General features: G+C 41.8%; 2 protein-coding genes across 3 annotated transcripts in view; both read right to left on the reverse strand.

Moving 5' to 3' along the window:
• The window catches only part of GPR75 (G protein-coupled receptor 75), a 4,987-nt gene extending 4,382 nt beyond the window's left edge, over positions 1 to 605 (reverse strand). Inside the window, exon 1 of the mRNA XM_085317248.1 lies at positions 486 to 605. Coding sequence (XP_085173374.1) covers positions 486 to 605 — 120 coding nt within the window. The remainder of the gene's footprint in view (positions 1 to 485) is intronic.
• A 9,881-nt stretch (positions 606 to 10,486) lies between these two features.
• The window catches only part of PSME4 (proteasome activator subunit 4), a 74,179-nt gene continuing 64,602 nt past the window's right edge, over positions 10,487 to 20,063 (reverse strand). For both annotated transcript variants that reach the window (XM_085317257.1, XM_085317258.1), the window contains 4 exons: positions 15,866 to 16,028; positions 13,930 to 14,063; positions 12,763 to 12,901; positions 10,487 to 12,094 (listed from right to left, as the gene is read on the reverse strand). In XM_085317257.1, the coding sequence (XP_085173383.1) occupies positions 12,767 to 12,901; positions 13,930 to 14,063; positions 15,866 to 16,028 (432 nt within the window). In that variant the 3' untranslated portion in view covers positions 10,487 to 12,094; positions 12,763 to 12,766. The remainder of the gene's footprint in view (positions 12,095 to 12,762; positions 12,902 to 13,929; positions 14,064 to 15,865; positions 16,029 to 20,063) is intronic.

Consider the following 20,063-nt stretch of genomic DNA (forward strand, 5'->3'; position numbering starts at 1 on the left):
CCGTGCGCGCGCACACGCCGCCGCACCGGCGCGCGCCCCTGCGTCCGCGCAGCCCCGGGCGTTCGCGCGCGCGCGCGCCGACACCGACACGCCCCCGTGCACCTGCACACGCAGCCCACACCTGGACACCTGCACACACACACACACACCTGCACGACACCTCCGCACGTGTGCTCCCTTACACCCACCACTGCACCCCTACACCCACGCGCACACCCCTACTTCACACCTCAACACCTGTACACACCCCTACACCACACCTCCACACCCCTACACCCACACACACCTCTAAACCACACCTCCCCCACACCTCCACACCCCTACACCCACACATACCTCAACACCACACCTCTGTACCCTTAAACCCACACACAGCTATGCACTACACCTGCACCCCTACACCCACACACAGCTCTGCACCACACCTCCACACCCCTACCCCCCACCTTCATACACCTATACTCACACAAATCCCTACACCACACCTCTGCACCCCTATACCCAGACAGCCATGCACACTTCTGCACTGCTACACCCACACATGCCCGAACACCACGCCTCTGCACTCCTACACCTGCACGCAGCCATGCACCACACCACTGCATCCCTACACCTGCACATAGCCATGCACCACACCTCTGCACCCCTACACCCATATGCAGCCATACACCACACCTCCGCACCCCTACACTCACACAGATCCCTGCACACCTCCACACCCCTACATCCACACACAGCTCTACACCACACTTCCACACCCCTACACCCGCACACACCCCTACACCACACCTCTACAGTCTTCCATCCATGCACAGCCGTGCACCATGCCTCCGCACCCCTACACCCACACACCCTTGCACCACGCCTCCACGCTCACGCACAGCGCTGTAACCACTCCCCRTGCACCTGCCCACGTGCCCACACCCTCGCATGCTCGTGCCCCTGCACGCAGCCCCGTGCACACGCACCACCGCYGTGCCCACCTGCAGCACGAGTGCCACGGCCCAGCCCCATCCCTGCTGCCGGGCGCCTCGCCTGCCCCACGGCACCGCGCACGGCTGCCCCGCGAGCACCCACGCCGCAGGCCGCGAGCACCGCCGAACTCGCAAACAGCAGCACAACGGCGCCAGTGATTTCTGCTGCGAGTTAGGGGCTTACCGGCTGGAAAGGCCGGGGGAGAAAGGCTCGGGCACGTCGGTCRGGCAGTAGCGCGGCGAGGTACCAGAAGGGCGCGTGGCCGTCACTGAATTCCCCAGAGGGACCGGGAGGAACAGGTGCTGCGGCCGCAATAGCGGTAAAACGGCGCCTGGGGCACGCTGCCTCCGTGCTCGCTTTCAGGGAAGGATAAACTTTGGCTGAAAAGCAGCAGAAGACAGAAACAGGAAAAAAAAAAAAAAAAAATCACAGAGCGCTTACTGGGGAGGAGGAGACCGGGAGAGCTGGTGAGCAAAAGAGAAGCCAAGAAAAGACGCGTCCATCCCTCGATGGCACGGAAGGAGAAAAGCCACTCAAACCCAGGGTCAGGCCAAAAGTGAGTAAGCGCCCCGAAACTTTTCAATGCGCGTGGAGCTCAGGTCCAGCCTCCAAGCAGGAGCAGCAGTGGGAAGTTGCGTTCACAGGGACTGCGGTCATTCGGCGCGCGGGGCACGGCGCCGTGCTTGTTCTGCTTCCTGAGCTGGCGCYGGGTTTGCGCCTCCGTTTCCCCCAGGAGGCTGCAGTCAGGCTTGGCGAGGGGCAATCGCACAAACCGAAACAGCGCTGCCCGAACCGGCACTAAGGATTCATGCAATTTGCTAGTGCGGTGCCAGGGTCTGTAGTAACTTAGATTTTGGGTTTGATCCAGTCCTACTGCCATTTCCAGTGCGTCTCCCCATTAATAGCCCCTCAATCGCCCAACAGCACCCCACACCGGGGGCGCAGGGCAGCACTGTCATCAGCATAACGCGGGGCCGGCGTCATGCGATACAAAGCCGCCTGCACCCCTCTTGCCAGGGAAACTCGGCCAGCACTCGTCCCTCAGGTTCTCCAAAGCACAGAGGAAGCCAGTTAAGATAAGGCAGGTGGAGGYTTTGCTACAAGTCCCATCAAAACCATCCACTTACCAGGACACCAAGCCAACGGCTGCACAGCGAAGGCTTGGATGTGCCTCTGTGGGGATTTAACAACAAAGAAACATCTGCCCCAAATCCACTACTGCTGATCATGAAAGCTCAAGGCAAAGTCCTGCATGCTACATTTTCCCCCGCTTGTACTTCTGCATTGCTTTACCCGAAGCTCGGTGGAGCAGGGACTCCCTTTCTGTTTGCTGGTCCGCCAGATGCTACACGCTGCAAATACTGTAGTTGCCGTTTAAAGCGGTGAAGGGCATTGGAAGGCTCCGTACTTAAAGGGATCATTTTGAAATAGGTCCGCAGGCTCGACGTTCGGGAGGGCTTGGCACGCGTTCGGAGTCTGCAGAGGCCCCCGGGCAGGCAAAGGGGAGGGAGGGAGTTCAGTGGCACGACCGCGGGGAGAAAACGCACCCCCGCAGGAGAAACGCCCCGCAGGACAAGGCGCAGAAGGGCTTCGGAAGTACAGCACAGCCAGYACTTCTGACGTACAGGAGGGCACTCGTCGTACCTGGGTGGTTGTACACAYGCTCGTTATATACACCCGTACGAATCTGCACGCCCTACCCCCAACGACGCCAAAGTGCGGTGCTGCTTCGTACAAGCATCCAGCCAGGGATGGGAGCRTTAGGTTGACAGCTGAAGGCCTGTCAGCGATACTTGCTAGCTTATTTTTCAAAACATTTTTTTTTCCCTGAAACTAATTCTTTTGGTAAACTTTGGACTTACACAAGAGCCTGGCCTCTGAGTCCTGCCTGCCCAGCACCCTCCAGGGAGCAATGCCTCCAGCCCGCAGAAAGGGCTGCTGGCTTCGCTCTTCGAAGAGCGAGACACTCTTGCAACCTGGGCCGTTGGAGCAGGGGAGTTATTGGGTGGCTTTCAGGGGGTTGTTTTTGGACTACTTACGTTATAGAAGGGGGAAAGTCCAAAAGCCAAACATCACCTCCAAGGGCTCCTGCTGCTTCAAGCCGTGTTTTCTCYGAGTTTGCCTATCGCTTTTATTTTCACTCTTGCTTCCATTTTCGTTCCCCAGTCACAGCTAATTTTAATTCTGTGGGTGAATCCTGGCCCTACTGAATACAAGTTGTTTTGTCCTGATGAGCTGGGATCACCCTACTTCAATTTTCTTATTTATAAACATCRGAGAATGCTGAGCTGTGTGATTAAACAAGACTGACAAAACACCAGTCTAAAGCAGGAGTGAATTCCCTCGAAGCAATTCACGCCAAGGGAGCAAGGATGATCATCCCTGCTCCAAGTGCAACCAGCATGCACACGCTACCCAAGTCCTTCCAGAGCAGATAACATGCTGCACCAGCTGTAAGCAAGAGGCCGTATAGCAGCCTGCCTTAATTTCACATTATGTCCAACCTCTGAGTCCACGTTAGGCTATGACTATTTCTTGTGCTGCTCAGGTTAACCTTTTAAAATCATTTCTTCTGCTGTTAACTATAGCAAATGTCTCCACACATAGGCTAGGGACAAACAGCAGGACAGGGACTAGTGTCGGGAGTTCACAGGTAGGTTCTGTTTCTGGCTGTTTGCTGTTGGACCTATTTGGCCAAATGCTCCAGCTTGGATGACCACAGTTAGACTTCTTAATTTCCCTAAATTACTAGATTAGCTGGTGGAAGCACACACATCAAAAATATGCCTGTTAGCAYATGCCTAATAGTATTTTCTAGCAAGCCCTTGTGTTTTAAAGGAGTTGGCAAGACTGAGATGTCAATCTCTTCCGTGTCTTTAAAGCCGCTACTTGAGATGCTGAAAGAGTGGATTTAGGAGTCTAAGCTGTAGGGATTTGGCCATTACAAAGAGTTAAATATTTTAGAAATAGGTATTTAGAAAATGCAGACTTTCTTACTATTTTGCAATAGTAACATGTTTAGATTGTTACTCATGTCACTAACGCAGCATTTAATGGGCCCATGAGGAGCAAGGAGCTTCTTAAACATGTTCCTCCATTATAGTTAAGAATTATAGCTTGAAACATGGCAAAAAGTGTTACTGGTATTAGCCTGAGAGCCTTCTAAACATTTTCGTAGAAAAGCGCAAGCCCGAATATTGTTCTGGTGATTCATATTAAAAAAAGCTGTACACTGCAGTATGCATTGAGAGGGCTCCAGTGAATATTGCAGAATGTGGCATGCACAAGAGAAGAGGAGCATCAGAGCACAGGTCTCGTCTCCGGAAGTGAGGAGATGAACCGTGGCAGAAAGCATCTCCATGGGAACACAAAACACCGCACAGGAAGCCTAAATGTCTCACCGCTCTGCCCAAGTCTAAAGAACTGCCAAGGCAGGGGCTTGGAGAAAGAAGAGTGGTGGAAGAAATTGGTTTTCCAACACAGGACTCAAAAGAGCAACAATTTCTGCAGCATCTTGCACAAGATACTAGGATATTAACTCTTTCCTTGCAGTGCTCTTAAAATTCATTAAAAAAAAAGTGCTCTGATTTTACTCTGACAATTACTTTTGATTGTTGAAACCTGCCCCCTTCCCCCCAACCTAATGAGCTCAGTACCTCACGATTTTAATAAAACGACTGTAGGGGACAGAGGCTGGAATAAAAAGGTACAGACAAATTAACCCAGAAAAACAGAAGTAAAGGCCAGGAAGAGTGGAATATGTATTTAAAGCTTTTGTTTCTTARAAGAGGCCTTTCTGGGTGAATTCACCTTGGTTTTTCACTGGATTTATTACTGATTTTACTAATCTATTGCTCAAATAGTTTKTTGTTGTTGTTGTTTTGTTTAGTTTATTGCTGTTTTTTTCCTAAATAAGCCAGTCAAAGACTGCTTCTACTTCCTAGTACCCCTCATTACTCCCCAAGGAAAGTGGGTGTCTGGCTGTATCTCTAGCAGTGAAATCTGCRTGGGTAATACATACAAAATACCTGCCATGAAAGCCATTATTTATGATGTGCAGCTCCTTAGATGAGCCAGCTTTTTACTATCTGGATATTCTGAYGTAGCAAGAGGTAGAAAAATAATTAAACTGAGCAAACCATTAAACTACATGCTAATTAACTTTAACTGCTTCCTATTAGCCTATGAGCATGGCACAGTTCAAAATAATCAGGCATAGGAAACCTCTAACAYTTCATTAGCTGTTTCACTTCCCAGCAGCCTTGCCCAGCTGAACACTTGCTGAACCCCGGGATCAGTTTGTGCTGGTCCTTCCTGCAGAGCTCTTGTGGCTGCATTTCTGCAGGCAGCAGGAACCTGGCCAGTCACTAGCTCCAATTAAAACAACAGACGTGCGGTTTTGCAGAGCACCTGCAGCCCAGAAGTCTCTCTCAGACAAATGTGAACCAAAAGATCAAGCAGGGAACATAGGCTAAACTTTCACAACAAAGGTTGAGAAAGACATTTAATCTAGAATTAGCAAAGAAGCGTGAGCAGCAAGGCCCCGTCTCCTTTTCACCCATTGAGCAATTTGCTTCTTCACGGTGCTGCTAATTCCTCTAAGCACTGCACTCTAATCCATCAGAAATCAAGGATAATTCTAATAATCTTTGTCGGCAGCACTCTGAGCTTTACCTGTGCTGGGAGGACTCCTGACTCAAGACCGCTTTACTGAGACCRCACAGCTGCAGTCATTCCCCTTCGCCCAGAGTGGTAACCTTTTTTCTCTCAGCTCACAGAGAGGAATTTCCTTCCTAAATGTCTTTTAATAGCTCTGAAAAGCACCTGTGGACCGAGAGAGAAAGAGAGAAACAGAGAGAAAACGATTTCAGTACAAACAGACTTGGCAAAGCAGCCAGGGGAGCGAACCACAGCATTAGCAAGTCAGTGCTAATGTGTGAACCTACTTAACTCTCCTCAGTTTGGGTCCCAGCATCTCTGGTCTTTTGAACCAATCTGCTTGTAATTTTTGTGCGTTACCTTGAATAGTTTGGCAATATCTTCCCCCTTTCTAGACACAGTTTAATTTTCTTCTATAATCAAACAACAAATTCCTTGCAATAGATTGAAATTACTGCTGTCTTAGTGCCCCTAGAACCTCATTGGCTTTTACCCGCACAGTCTCTACCCGAGAGCGTGGTTATCGCTGGCCTGCAGAGAGCCTCAAAGCCTAGGTCAGATTTAAGGCTGACTCTCTCCTCCTTACTGGAAATCCCATTCTTCATGCTGCACAGCGATGATTTGGGGATGAGAAATCCAGGAGTGTTGCCTTCCAGTTACTGTACAGTGCCAATGAGAATGTAAACAAATTATTTGATAACTTATAGCAGGGTTGAAGTTAGTATCTTGCGAAGACAATGGCCAGCAAAACTTTCTACTCATCAGTACGTTTCTTTTTACATTGTACCAGATTATTGCGTCTTCTACAGCACAGCGGAAAAGGAAACCTGCGTCTCAGCTGCCAGAAGTCTGAAGCAAGTCTGAAGCATAGAAGAAAGTGGGAGACTGAGCAGAGTACAGGGTGCTGAGGAAGCCTAATGGAAAAACTGGGAGGAGAAACATCACCCACATGTACCAAGTGCACAACTCCCAGCAGCCTGGTGAAGAGGTAAAGTGGACAGGAGAGCAGCTACCTGACCATGCAAGGAGTTCAGTCTCAACAGAYGTGGGAGAAGAAACCAGAACAAGCTGTGGTGGGAGGCCTCACCCCTGTGCACAGGGCGCTCGAGCCACAGGCACAGCGGCACAGTGCTGTTTGCTCAGGGACTCCCAGGCCCCTCTCCCCAGGCACCCACCTCTCCCCTGGTACATCCCCCACTCTACGTGCCCTAGATGCTTCCTCTCGCTCTCTTCACTCCATGTCCCTGGGTGCTCCCAGCCTCTCTCCTCAGCACCCAGCGCCACTCTCAGTTACATCCACCCTGCATATCCCCGTGTCAGAGGTGATCCCTCTGCTTCCTGTGGCCCTGCTACAGCGTGTCCCACGCCCCCAAGCCTGCCCACCGTGCTCTGYAGCTTCCATGGACGTAGATAGGCAGCTAGCCCGTGACTCCTGTCCTCCCTCCGTGCTTCGCCTCACACGCGACAGCCTCCTCACCTCAGCCCAGCCCTGTGCTCCTCAACACACCTCCTGCACACATCAGACTGCAGCACCACACCAGTCTTTTCTCCCACACATCCCATGTGCCTCCATTCCTCTCAGCCCTCCCCAAATCCCTGTTCTGCCCCACAAGTGCCCTCTCCTAACCTGATCTTGTTTCATTTGCCTTCATACTTCTCCCACTAAAATCCTAGATCCCAGCCTTGATCCCTCAAGCCAACTTCATCTTTTTCTTTCCATCTGCAAAAAAAWTTTTTTTTTTAATCTGTACAGATTGGCTCAGCTCATGGATAACACATCCACCAGTGCTGAGTCCATGGGCTGCCCAAGAGCATAATTTAAGTCTTATTCCCATACTGTCTTTTTTTTAAAAAAAGAAAACAAAAACAAAAACTTTTCCATCAAAATAAGCATTAAGCCCCTGCTGTGATTTCCGCAGGTTTTCACATGCACAAGTTTTACATGATTTACATGATTATGTAAATATGGGAAATTATTCCACCCGTAAGGTTCCAGCAAGATAATTATTAAACTGTAACTCAAGTTACTGCAACAGAAGCGCCAAAAAAAAAAAAAAAAAAAAAAAAAAAAAAAAAAACAAAACAACTGAGTCTTACATCATCACCACCATTACTATGATTTTTAAGTCTTTGATCAGAGTGAAGACCGCAGGCCCAAAATTATTCCATAATGGTCATGATTTAAACGAGAATTGTTCGGTATTACTGAGCTGCCTGAGAGACTGCAAATAATTTTTTTTTAGTTTTCAGTAATTTGGCTCAGCTTCTCTACAGGTATGATCTTCACTGGCCTGGTACAGTATACTCTCTGGCAGATTCAACCGTTGTAAAAACCTGATCCAAAGCAAACAGAGAGAATAGAGCCTTTTCATTGGCATCAATAGACACAAAATCAAGTCCTAAACCTCCTGTTTGTTAATATGACCATAATCAGCATTGCAGCCACCTTCTAGTCCCTCTTCCCTAACTGTAGTTTGACTGGCATCCTTAACTGTCCATAAGGAGAGCCATTCCTCCTTGCTGTGACTTTTTAAAACTAGCTCCCTAGAACAAACAGGAGCTTAATAACAGACAGAGTCACATAAAGTCCTGTATGRAAGTAGAGCAAAGCCACTGCGGAAGCCCGAGAACAGAGAATCGGTTTAGGGGTCTTAGTCTCATAGCTGGCCCACTTTCTCTCCTCTCCACTTCAGGCCGTATCTTGATCGCAGCAACCTAGAAGGAGCAATCTAGCCCAGCCCAAGTTAGGATTCCTGCGTTTCTAAGCTCTGCACGCTGTTTGGGACRTCACCCTTCCACGTAACATAGAAACCAGCCTGTGAACTTCCTGCAACTGTGCTATGACAGCAACTCTTCACCAGGTAATTATGCAGTTAAAAATAGTTCAGTGCACTGTCTGATCAGCATAGGTGTAATTTTGAAGCTAGATCACTTGTCAGCTACTGGTTGTAGCTGCTTCGTTATACAGTTGCCAGCAGAATGCTTTCCACTTTCTCTTGGCTACCAGGAGTGATGAAATGAGAGGATGCGTGGATACATTAAGCACACCGGGTGGAAACCAGATACGTATACACTAGTAATGCAGCTCATTGTATTACTTTAACTAGTTTATACAAAGTTGAGACTTTTTCGGTGGGGATATGCCAATAGGCACCCCCTCCAGCCCTGTCAGCAGCTGATGGAGAAGAATGTTGTTTCATGAGAGGTTAAATACTAGTCTAGTATAATCAGGGGCAGCCCACAAAGAGGTAACATTTTGTAAGCTTCTGGTGGGGAGACCCCACAATCCCCAAGGTGTCACAAAGTTACTTACAAATCATTGCTAAAGTTTAAGCTTAAAATTTTCATTTGTATCTCATAAACCAATTACCACTGGGGATATCGTAAAATCCACRAACCACAAAAAAGCAAGCTTTTACAAACCAATGCTTTATACTTCAAACAGTAGTCATCACTGACATTTGTGCAGACTGATGTATAGTCATTAAGGCTACCAGACAATATTCAAGATCTCTATCTTGTTATTCACTTTTATCCTAAATTTCTTCACTTTTCACTAAACCTCCTTCACTAGAAATGTCCCCTTCCGCAGACTGAGGTGTTGCAACTATTTCATCTGCAGAGCTTCAGGGAGGAGACAGCTTGGCCTGGCCTACTTTAAGAGTTGCCAGGAGATACAGGAAAGGTAGAGAAAACAGCCCATCTTAGGAGAAATGTCCCAGGGGACTAAACGTTGCTCAGCAGTTCATCAGAATCAGCCTAAAAGCAGTGATTTATCATTCAGACAAGCTGAAAGTGAAGGGCTAAGCAAGCTCTGAACAATTCTGTCTTGAGATAGAGAAATGCAACCGGTAATTCTCAAATAAGGTTGCTACTGAGAACAAAGATTTATAATGGTAAGCAAGTAATGAAAATGGGAAGAAACCACAAGCATTCATGCAGCCCGATCTCCCATTTCATCATGTAATCAAGCGTCAAGGTGATAGAAAGCTTAGAACTCACTACATGAATATATTGGTGGAGAAAGCTGGGGAATAAAAGTAGCAATCAAGTTACAAAATTTAACAAATAACTCAAAATTGCTCCTACACTTTTAGAACAGGAGAGTAAAATTTAATCTTTCAGCCACAAAAAGACAATTAATACAAGTGTGTTCACACAATCACACATATATTTTATCCTGGCGAACTGTACTTTGAGTAAGTATCATTTTCTGGGAATCTGCTGAGATCAAGTAATTTAATACTGATTTATAAAACAGTGATCATGAATTAGTACTAAGTACTTATTTACTGTAATGCCTCTGACTGCAGAATGATTCTCTGCAGAGCATCAGATTCTCAACACTGCAGCCACAGTACAGCTGGATTATGGACATATATATGAAAACAAACTCCTCCCAACTAGTGTACAAAGCAGCCGAGCTGGATCCTATGGCCAGCTGCCTCCGACGTAAACAAAATGGCAAAAATATTCACTCTATCACTTAATCAGTCACCACGTACTTTAAAGATCATTCTTTACTGCCAATACTTTCCATTACTTTTATTTCACTCTTTTTAAATTCTATCATACAGTAAAAAACCCCTCCATTTCAACCTAGTTTCTCCAATTTTAAGTGTACTTCACAAAAATTAACAAGTTTTTGTTAAGTTTCATCAGGCACAAGATATTTTAGAATAAAACCTAGGGCCTCAATAATTAGTTATTTGATTAATGCTTAATGTTGCCTTAATTCACTGCCAAGTCCCACAAGAAACACATACCTCATACAAAAAGCTCAAAATCATAGCAAACAATCTTAAATTATAAAGTAACCGATTTCCACTTCAGAAACACAAAAATGCAGATGTTACAAACAACCCATTTATTGTGTTTTAAACTAGGTACACAATTGAAATAATTTTGGCACTACACTATACAGTGGTTACATCTGTGCGCTGACACTCATTAAATACTGCACCAGGAACACTGCTGTGCTTTGAAGTTTGGATTGAGTCACATACTCAGCCGGTAGATCACTCAGAATATATCAATGCTCCTGTAGGATCGCATGGAAGTTGAAACACGCACCAGCTTATGAATTATTTCAATGTACCTCACATTCTATGAACTTATCACATCAGAACATGTGATGCCAGCATTTAGAGATGGCCACAAGTGTTGCATTAAAAACTGAATGAGACACAGTAATAATGAGATACAAGAAAACCAAAACAAAATCTCTGCCTTTTAGACATGAACAGATATTGCGTTAAAGAAAAATAATTTAAAAAACTAATAATGGCATTTGATTTGATACAAAAGCCAAAACTACTACAGTATTAACATCTAAGTATGAATCTTTACAAATTAATCTCATAATGGTGTTATGTAAAAGGTTGCAAACTGTACAATGTTTTGTCAATGCAATGCCTCTACATTTTATACAGTCTTTTACAACTATGTAACACATATTAAACATGTTGTTAAATAGCCAATAGATACCAGTCTCTGAACAAAGCTGCAGGCAAAAAAAAAAAAAAAAAAAATCCAACTGGAACTTCCACAATCTTTGAGCAAAGTGTGCCTGCTCAAATACTGACAATCTTTTCAAGAATATGCTGTTAAAAAGTCAGCTATTCAGTGCCCTTACACACTGTGCATACACTTCATTCTGTGAATTCAACCATCACTTGATAGTCCACGATTTCATAGCTATGGGCTCTAACTACTGAAAAACACCCATAGTCTTTCACCCTTAGAAATATGCAGACAACCATGGATTTTGTTTTCCCACACTTGGTCAAGCTATCTATGATGACCTGTGGCCAGGCAATAGGAGCATGCACTCCTCATTTTTTGTCCTGCCATCATCCATACTGCAGAGAAGACGAGCTATTTACATTTCTGCAAAAAAGATACAAAAAGGCAATCCTGCCCTGAGGTGGATTAAATGATACAGGGCCCACCATCTGGTGGGTATTTAAACCCAAGTAGTGAAAAATATATCCTTTGACAAAGATAGGTTCTTGGTCTTGTAAGCTGACCAGATAAGAAGTTGCATCAGCAAAACTGAAGAGCTTCACTGAGAATATTCTGGCTTACAGTGCTTTCTGGTTCTGCATATCCTTGATGTCAGAAACAGCTGGGAGGAAGGGTAAGAAAAAGAGTAAGAAATGTGCAGTGTAAGTTTCTGTGCAAGAAAGCAGTTAACAAGGACAGATCTGTGATGCAGACCAATGACAAGGGTCTTGGCAATAAAATCATGATCAGGTTCTCTGAATGGTACAGAGAGCCTGTGGGGCTCCCTGGGGAGGTGAAATTCCTTAGGAATAGAACCAGGCCTTTATGTTTGTATTTAAAAGCGGTTTTGATGAGGCATCAGGATGTCCCAATACAAAGTTTTCTATGTAATAAATTTCTTTTGAGTTTCCTTTATTTTGTAGCAAGTCTACATCTTCATTTTCCCAGGATTAACCTGAAATAAAAAGAATTCAGAAGAAGATTATTTCCTCACATTGTTACCACAGAACTACATAAAAATTTGAACTCCTCTTGGAAGACTGCCACAAAACATCATAACACAGGACACATGAGAATCCTGCAGCTTAACAAAGACAACAAACTGGATGAGATACAGTCACCTTTAGGGACAAGCTCATGGAAAGAGTCCTGGTAGCAAAGCGACAATGTGGAAGAAGGAACAGTTTTGTAGCAGTCATTCCCCATCATGAGACTTGGGCCATATACGGTACTGGATGGTGGGCTACAGTCCCCAAAAATGTATCAGAATGCAGCAAGTGCCTTCTCTCTCACAAACTGCCAAGCATTTAAAAGGCAGTCAACTGGCAGACAACGGTGAAAGTGAAGGAAATGCAACATTCAGGAAAAAAGGATGCATTAGTGTCTTATCAGAACATTAGTGTAATACAGAAACATATAGGAAAAATACACAATATTCACCTAAAACAAATCTGATACTGAACAATCCACTGGACGTGGAAAGGACTTATATTTGGCAAGAGCATTCCCACAATAGTTTGGGGTTTCTTTCCTATGCCATGCTAAACTGCAGAGCTAGAGTAAGTTTTGCAAAACTGTTATTTCTCTCAATTCATGTCAAAATTATTTAATATATAATCTTACCTATCTACGCATAATAGCATGGTGAAACCAAGAGGTCTGTAAGGACAAGCAGCTGGTCATCAGTGAACTGCTGTTTATGTTCCTGCCAGTTGTCATGGTGTGTCCTCCGGAAATTTGACAGTGTTTTTTTCACAGTCATCTGCATAGCAGACAATCATTGATCCATTATCAGTTATGGATTTAAACTTCATGACAAAGCAAACATTTAAACACAACAGACAAAAAAAACTGCTAAGTAGAAATAAGTGAACTAGAAAGGTTCCAAGCCAGCTCGCTCTCTCTAGTATTTTCATAATGGTGGTTAAAGTCTTCTGATCAGCATCAGAACTCCAACAATCTTACAAAATATATTCTTCATCCTACAATTTCAAGTTTAAGAAAAATTAATAGATTCTTATAAAGTGTAAGCAAAATGGTTTTCCTCTTCCTCTTGGGTTTTCAATTCAAGATAGAAGTAAAACATGAGAAAGTCGCACTGGATCAGTCACGTAGGTAACTTGCATAGAAAAAAATAAATTGGAGAAAAATTATCTTCTATCATTAAAATAAAATTATGATTACATTATCATAAAAAACATCCACTCAGTGCAGTTTCCTGAATCAGTAAAGAAAGCCCTAGCAAAAAATTGTTAAATCTAAGGAATTCTTCAGCAAGCAAGCTCATCACTCTGGTTAACAACAAAAGTCAACAAAATGGCGTACACAGAGCAAAAGAGAAAGGTAAAAATTTCATTTATAAGCAGCTCTAAAAAAAACAAAAAAAAAACTTTTTTTTTTTTTTAAGTAGTTCAAAATGATTTTTTTGTTGTTATTCAGGTTAATGTTTTCTAGATGTCCAAATCAACTCAGTTATACATTTGTAGGCATGCACAGAAGTGACCTTTTTAATCAAATAAGAGTTTCTCCACTACAGGTACTGTTCTTGCAGCTTTCAGTTTCTGCTTTATTAAATTTGGAAGCAAGAACAGAAAATCCATAAAATGAACTTTAGTATGCGATCTAAAATGCATGTTGGACTTCCTAAAAGCAGCAGAAACCATTTTTAACAGCTTCCCCCCAACACTGCCCCCCCACACACACACACACTTAAGGAAATGGGAGCTGAATCAAGCATATTTTAGATGCGTTATATTTAACAGAAAAACGGAATCTGAGTATGCATTTTACCTCAATAGGCTGAGGATCATTAAGATGAGCACTGAGATCCATCAAGAGCTGTGGCATCCAGGTAGGTACATCATAAGGACTTGACAAAATACATGCACTAAGTCCTAACACCCCAGCATGGCGTTTAACCAAGTCTGCRATTGAAAGATAAGTTATAGTTGACAAAGTGCAAATATCTTATCTAACACATACTTCAATTACACTGCCAAACGTAAAGCTAGTATCAGGGAAAATAAAGCTATTTTTAATTGATGGAAGTGTCTTAAAAGGGCCTATATATTAAACAGAGGTGATCAAATTAGAATAGTATACTGATACCAGTGCTGAGGAAGTTCTGACCCCAAAATTAAAAACCAACCCACCACAGCACAGGGATCTCTAGGTTTTACAAGAAACCAAATAGTTCTTTAGACCAAATAGTCGCAAAGAAATTCACACAAGTGTCTTGATTTCCAAAATGCTTCTGCTTTCTTGCATTTTTATTTTTAAATGAAGGAACATATAAAAATAATCTACAAAAAATAATCTACAATTAYTGTAAGCTTTATAAACATTTCAACTTGGATTCTTTGAGAAAATCTCATTATCCATATAGTAAATGTCTCAAGAACTACATGCCCACTGTTTCCTGTTTTTATGTTCTTAATGTTCTCTGAAATACTGGAATTACTTGACGATCTGGAAGCCCAGTCCTTTTGTGTCAAAGGAATGTGACCCAGAATAAGTGTTTGGTCAGAATGCAAAGACCCTAAAGGTGTTTGGGTGTTTTCGTTTGTTGGGTTTTTTTGTTTGTTTGTTTGCTTTTTAATAAACCCAAACCCACACTCCTAGTAAACAGAAAGTGAGTGAGGTGTGAAATTACATTGGCACACCTRAAGAATTTATTTCCTGAGGAAATAGCTATCTTCCCCTTTGTGTAAGCCTCTTCACTCACCRGCAGTCAGCCAAACTAAGTTAACAGTGGCCTGTAACAGCTTCCAATTGTATGGCATATTACAGCACTGCTGCAGCCAGAGCCAGACCAAAAGAAAGTCAAGACAGGTATGAGGTATACTCCAGTTCCATTCACAATACTTCAAGTATAGTGTCCAACCAGGCCTCATCAAAAGTAGTCTTGCAAATGATCTTTGGGCTGATATGCCATTGCCCCACATATTATTGCTACAAGCTACAAAAACTGGATTGATTTTTCAGAGCCTTATTCTTCCTAAGGAAGAACTAAGTAGTCCTGGTTTGTATTTAAACTCAGTCTAAACTCATTAATTTGGCCTTTCTGAATCTTATTCTTTCAAAGCCATTTTTGCAGGATGGAAAAGAAAAATCTGCCATGATTGCAAAGTAACCTCATCTGGCAGTCTGATACAGGATATGTTAATGGTGTAGCGGGAGGAGGGAAGTCTTCTTCTACTCTCCCTTATCACGCTCTGCTATCCAACACACACAGGAGGAGCACTGCTTAAAAGTACCTTGCATTGAACTGCATCTACATGAACTAAGCACATGGGAAATGAACAAGTTCTTTTAGTCTTAGATCTGTAAGAGTAGAAAATCAATATAACTTAGGACATAGCTTATCTTTTTTGGTAATAGTATATTCTCATTCAACACTGACATTAAAAGAAATCGCTTAAAGCACTTAACAAGGATTAGGATTTGCCCTTTATACACGGAAAGGCACAGTAAGGTCCGTAAGGACAAGTGATTTGCCATTATGATTTATTAATACTTATGAAGGAAAGAAAATATCTGCATGGGCAACAAGTCTTGTGTTTCTCTGGGTAAATATTAATTCTTGAAATACTGCTTATACACAGGATAAATCCTATTCCATCTGGAATGCTGGCAGAGTAAGCATTCAAGTGTAGCATGACGTATTTATTTTTTCCTAAACTGCTCTTGAAATGCATGATTTTAGTCTCTGAAGCAATATTCTTACCACCAGAAGGAATTGTATCCACCATTAAACCCAAGTCTCGCTTTCTTTTTTTTGGTAACCTCATTTTGCACAGCTGTTCAAAGTGGGTCTGCATAGGACCATCAATAGTGAGAAAGTTGCACTGTAGCAAACCACTTAGTGTGGTAGCAGCCATTTCTCTCACCTGTGAGCAGAGACAGTACATATAACAACTAGTCAGCAAACAGGCACAGCAGAAAACAGACATTTGTGTTATTACTATCCTTTTAAGCACATCCAATTAGGCAAAGTTACCAATCTCTGCTCAAGAAAAATCTTTCAGATTTTATCTTATCTCACAGGTCATACAATACACTATTACAGCTTACTAATATGACACTTCACAAATTAAACTTAGCTCTATTGTAATAGAAAATACCTTTACACACTGTTTGYCCATCTAAACATAGTTTGTCAGAAAAGGTGACCTACTACTAAAGCAAATGAAATTTAACTCCATTGCCAAGACATGTTTATCATGAACTAGACTATTTTAGAAAGTTTAAAATAGATTCTTAATGAAATAAAGATGCATCATGCTAAGTAATCAGTCTGCTTTACAAAATTAGTCATAGCCTCTGTATCAACATTTGTTTATGAAGCAAAAGGTGTGTATTTTATTCAAAAGCACTTAGTTCCCCCCCCCGATGTATGTGAAAACATTAGAATTGACAAAAGCAGAAGAGCCTTCAAGAAGGCTCTTGAGAAGGCAGAAATTACATTCATGAGATGTTATCTGAGTTGACTCTTCTCATAACACAAGAATTCTTTGAGGGACATAACTGACACTGGAGTAATAAGCAATAACAACTAGCTTCACCAGTTCACAGTCAACAATTCAATTCTATAATGCTCTAGCATTTACTTTGTTGCCTTGAGTACTAATTGCTTCACTATGAGCAAAAACAGGATTACAGGTTGGGGAAAATATTTCTCTCTTCAGAAATGCAGAAATCAAAAAGGACAATATTAAAATCAATTTTCATTTAATTGTCAACCCATTCAAAATACGTATTTCCTTTTCCATTCCTTTTAGAACAAACATAACATGTTTTCAGTGGATTGCAAGAGAGAGAGAACTCACTCCTTTGAAAAGCAGGTACCACACATCAGTATTACTAATTCACCACATCAACCCAAATCTCCGCAAACCATAAAGTTATGGAACTGGAAGACCATACTTAAATCTCAGTCACTCAAAAAAAAAAAAAAAAAAAATCACTTCCACTTAGAATATGTACAGGCTGACAAAAACATCTTAACTTTTACAAACTTGAAAACCAAATGAACTTGCTGAAGTGTTAACAGCAGTTGCGAGATTTATCAGTAAGTACATACTGTTACATGTAACTGTAAACAGAACGTTTGTCTAGCTAGAGCATAAACATCTACCGATGCTCTGAAYGCAATGTAGCAGATTATAATAAATTACATCCTTGAACATAATGTTCTCAGCCTCCACATAGCAGTAAGTACAGCTGCCAGTGCTGCAATAATTAAACGTAGTAAGTTAACAATAAGCTCTTGAGACTTCACTTCATTCCATTTACATTTCTACAACATATTTTTCAAATGTGATATACTTTATTAATAGCGTGAAGAACAACGAATGAAAGYCTGCCAGTATTTATCGGCAATTCGTGAGCCTCTTAAGAACTAAGCTATTAAATGAAACGTGACGTGTTAATGAGAGACACAGAATAGAAGAAAGCTTGGCTGTGAAGATCCCAAATGAACTGTAGGCATTTACATTGCTTTTCACTCTATTGAAACAACTTTTATTACTAAATTAATAACCTAAATGAAAGGTACTCTTTGCTGCAAAGAGCATTAGAAGCAATCATACATTAACAGGCCAGTCATGAATCATGACAGTTGACACTGAAGAATTTACAAACCATCATATTCAAATGATAAGCTACAGAATATAAAAACTACAGAAGAATAGCAGAGGAGTACTCTTCCAAGAGAGTTTATTTTTTATGGGTGGTCAAAAAYGATGGTTAAAAATCTAAGAAACTGTAAAAAGAAACAATAAAAAGTTACACAAATAAGACGGACAATGCTCAGCAATGCAAGAAAACCAATGTAGCACTTGCAAGAGACTACTAATACAGAATCACAGCATAGCTGAGGTTGGAAGGGACCTCTAGAGATCATCTAGTCCAACCCYCTTGCACAAGAAAATAGTTACTGTAATATTGCAGCGTCATAGGAAAAACATTCATCAAGACATAAGAATGCTATATATTCAATACACTGAATTATAAAAACGTGAACGTAAGAAGCTCCTACTCAGCTTTCTTGATTAAACCATGGCTGAAAAAATGGAAAAAAGAAAAAGATGCTTTCATATTAATTTAGTCATTACTTTAAACAAATTCAGCAACAAGTTAAAAAAAAAAAGCATCTCCACACTGAGCAAGTCTTCCCTTTGATTTTTTTAAGGTTTTATGACTACAACAGATCACCCATGACTGATTATTTTAATTTCAGCTGTAATTGAATGTTTAAGTAATAATACCTGTAACGAAGTCTGAGTCTTCTTAACCTCTGTATTTTTAGATAAGTTTAGTATGTCTTTCCAAATAGCTCGTTCATCTGCAACCTATCACATCCCACAGGCAGATGATCCTACAGCAATTTAAACTTTCTACATTGTATTTACAATTTAATTTTTCCAGTTTTTACCATACCTTCGTGTAGCTTAAATTAAAGAGTTTTGAAGCAACAAGGAGTACTGAGAAGTGAATACAGCCACTTCCACTCTTCCTCCACTTCAGACTGAGTAAATAGAACTCTTTATTGCAAAACATGCTTTCCCAACCTCAAATCATTCTTGCAGCTCTCTCCAGCAACCTACATGACACAAACTAGACATGACATTCASTAGTGGCTATACTGCTGTACATAGCAATGATGTAATTCCTCTGGACTGGATAGTTTTTCCCCCTACCAGCTGCAGGATCACATTAGCTCTTACAGCCAGGGTCCTCAGCCATAGGACAGCAGGTCCATGACAGCCCACTGACTTGCAGAATCAGAATCTCCCACAACATCATCTAGCTTTAATACAATATTCTTTGACCCTAGATATTTAAGCTTGAAAACAGATACATGAAATCTGCATTCAATAGAAGCCACACTCTCTTATGATCCAGGTACACTTCCTGTTACTGTCATATCGTTATTTGATATTCAACACGATCATTTTACATCATTTGCAAAAGTTCTTTACAATTATTTTAGGCAGAAAATATGAAATCAGTAGGAAAGCCAAGAACTAATTTTAGAAAATTAGAAGTGTAAACTGTATATAAAAGAAAAGAACAAGATGAACAGCGTCATCAGGTTTGACACTTTTCATCAAAACAAGCAAAAAAAAAGCCTAAAAACTACAAATAAAAAAAATAAAGTTTCACAAGATAAGAAAAGATAACAGGCACTAGGTTCAGGTTATTTACTGAAATCAGTCATCTTAAAAATTCAGTGTAAAAAAAAATTCTATGGAAATCGCTCAGACTGCATTTTGCCAATTATTGTCAAGAACAAACAAGATTACTTTTCTCTGAAAAGTGAAGGTTTCCAAGGTAACAACATGATCATAAGCAATTATAAACACAGATAAGCCTTTCTTGATCTGCATCTCTGTAGTGAAGAAGAATCATTCTGTATGTTTGAAATAACTAGATAAAGTATATTCAAGTGAAAAGGTATTTTTCAAAATCATAAGAGATGATGAGAGGAGTGTGAATAACAACGTATCCAGGGTTGCCAGCTTTTGTCTTCCAGCTCACCTTAGCACGTAATGACATGGAAGACAGAGCCCACCTGAAGAATGAAATTGGCATGGTTGGCTCAGTAGTCTAAATGCTGTTCTGCAAGAATTATGCGAAACTGGTATAGAATTTGTAACGTCAAACCTTTTAAGCCATAAATTAATTCAAATATTCAAGTTACTTGCAATTCACTTTATAAAAGCAAGCTTCATATCTCAGGTTTAACGGCTACTTTAAATGAACTTTCAGAAAAACTAAAGATCTTGCTTTTGGTAGAAGGGTATGACACTTCAGAATCTTATTTCTTCTAGAAAGAAAAAAAGCATTCAAACTACTAATCGTTTAGTTATATTAATGTAATATTATTAATTTAAATGCAGGATTTCACTGCTATTTGCAGC

This window comes from Rhea americana, unplaced genomic scaffold (assembly GCF_003343005.1).
Source record: "Rhea americana isolate MKP2758 unplaced genomic scaffold, rheAme1 scaffold_490, whole genome shotgun sequence".
Classification (NCBI taxonomy): Eukaryota; Metazoa; Chordata; class Aves; order Rheiformes; family Rheidae; genus Rhea; species Rhea americana.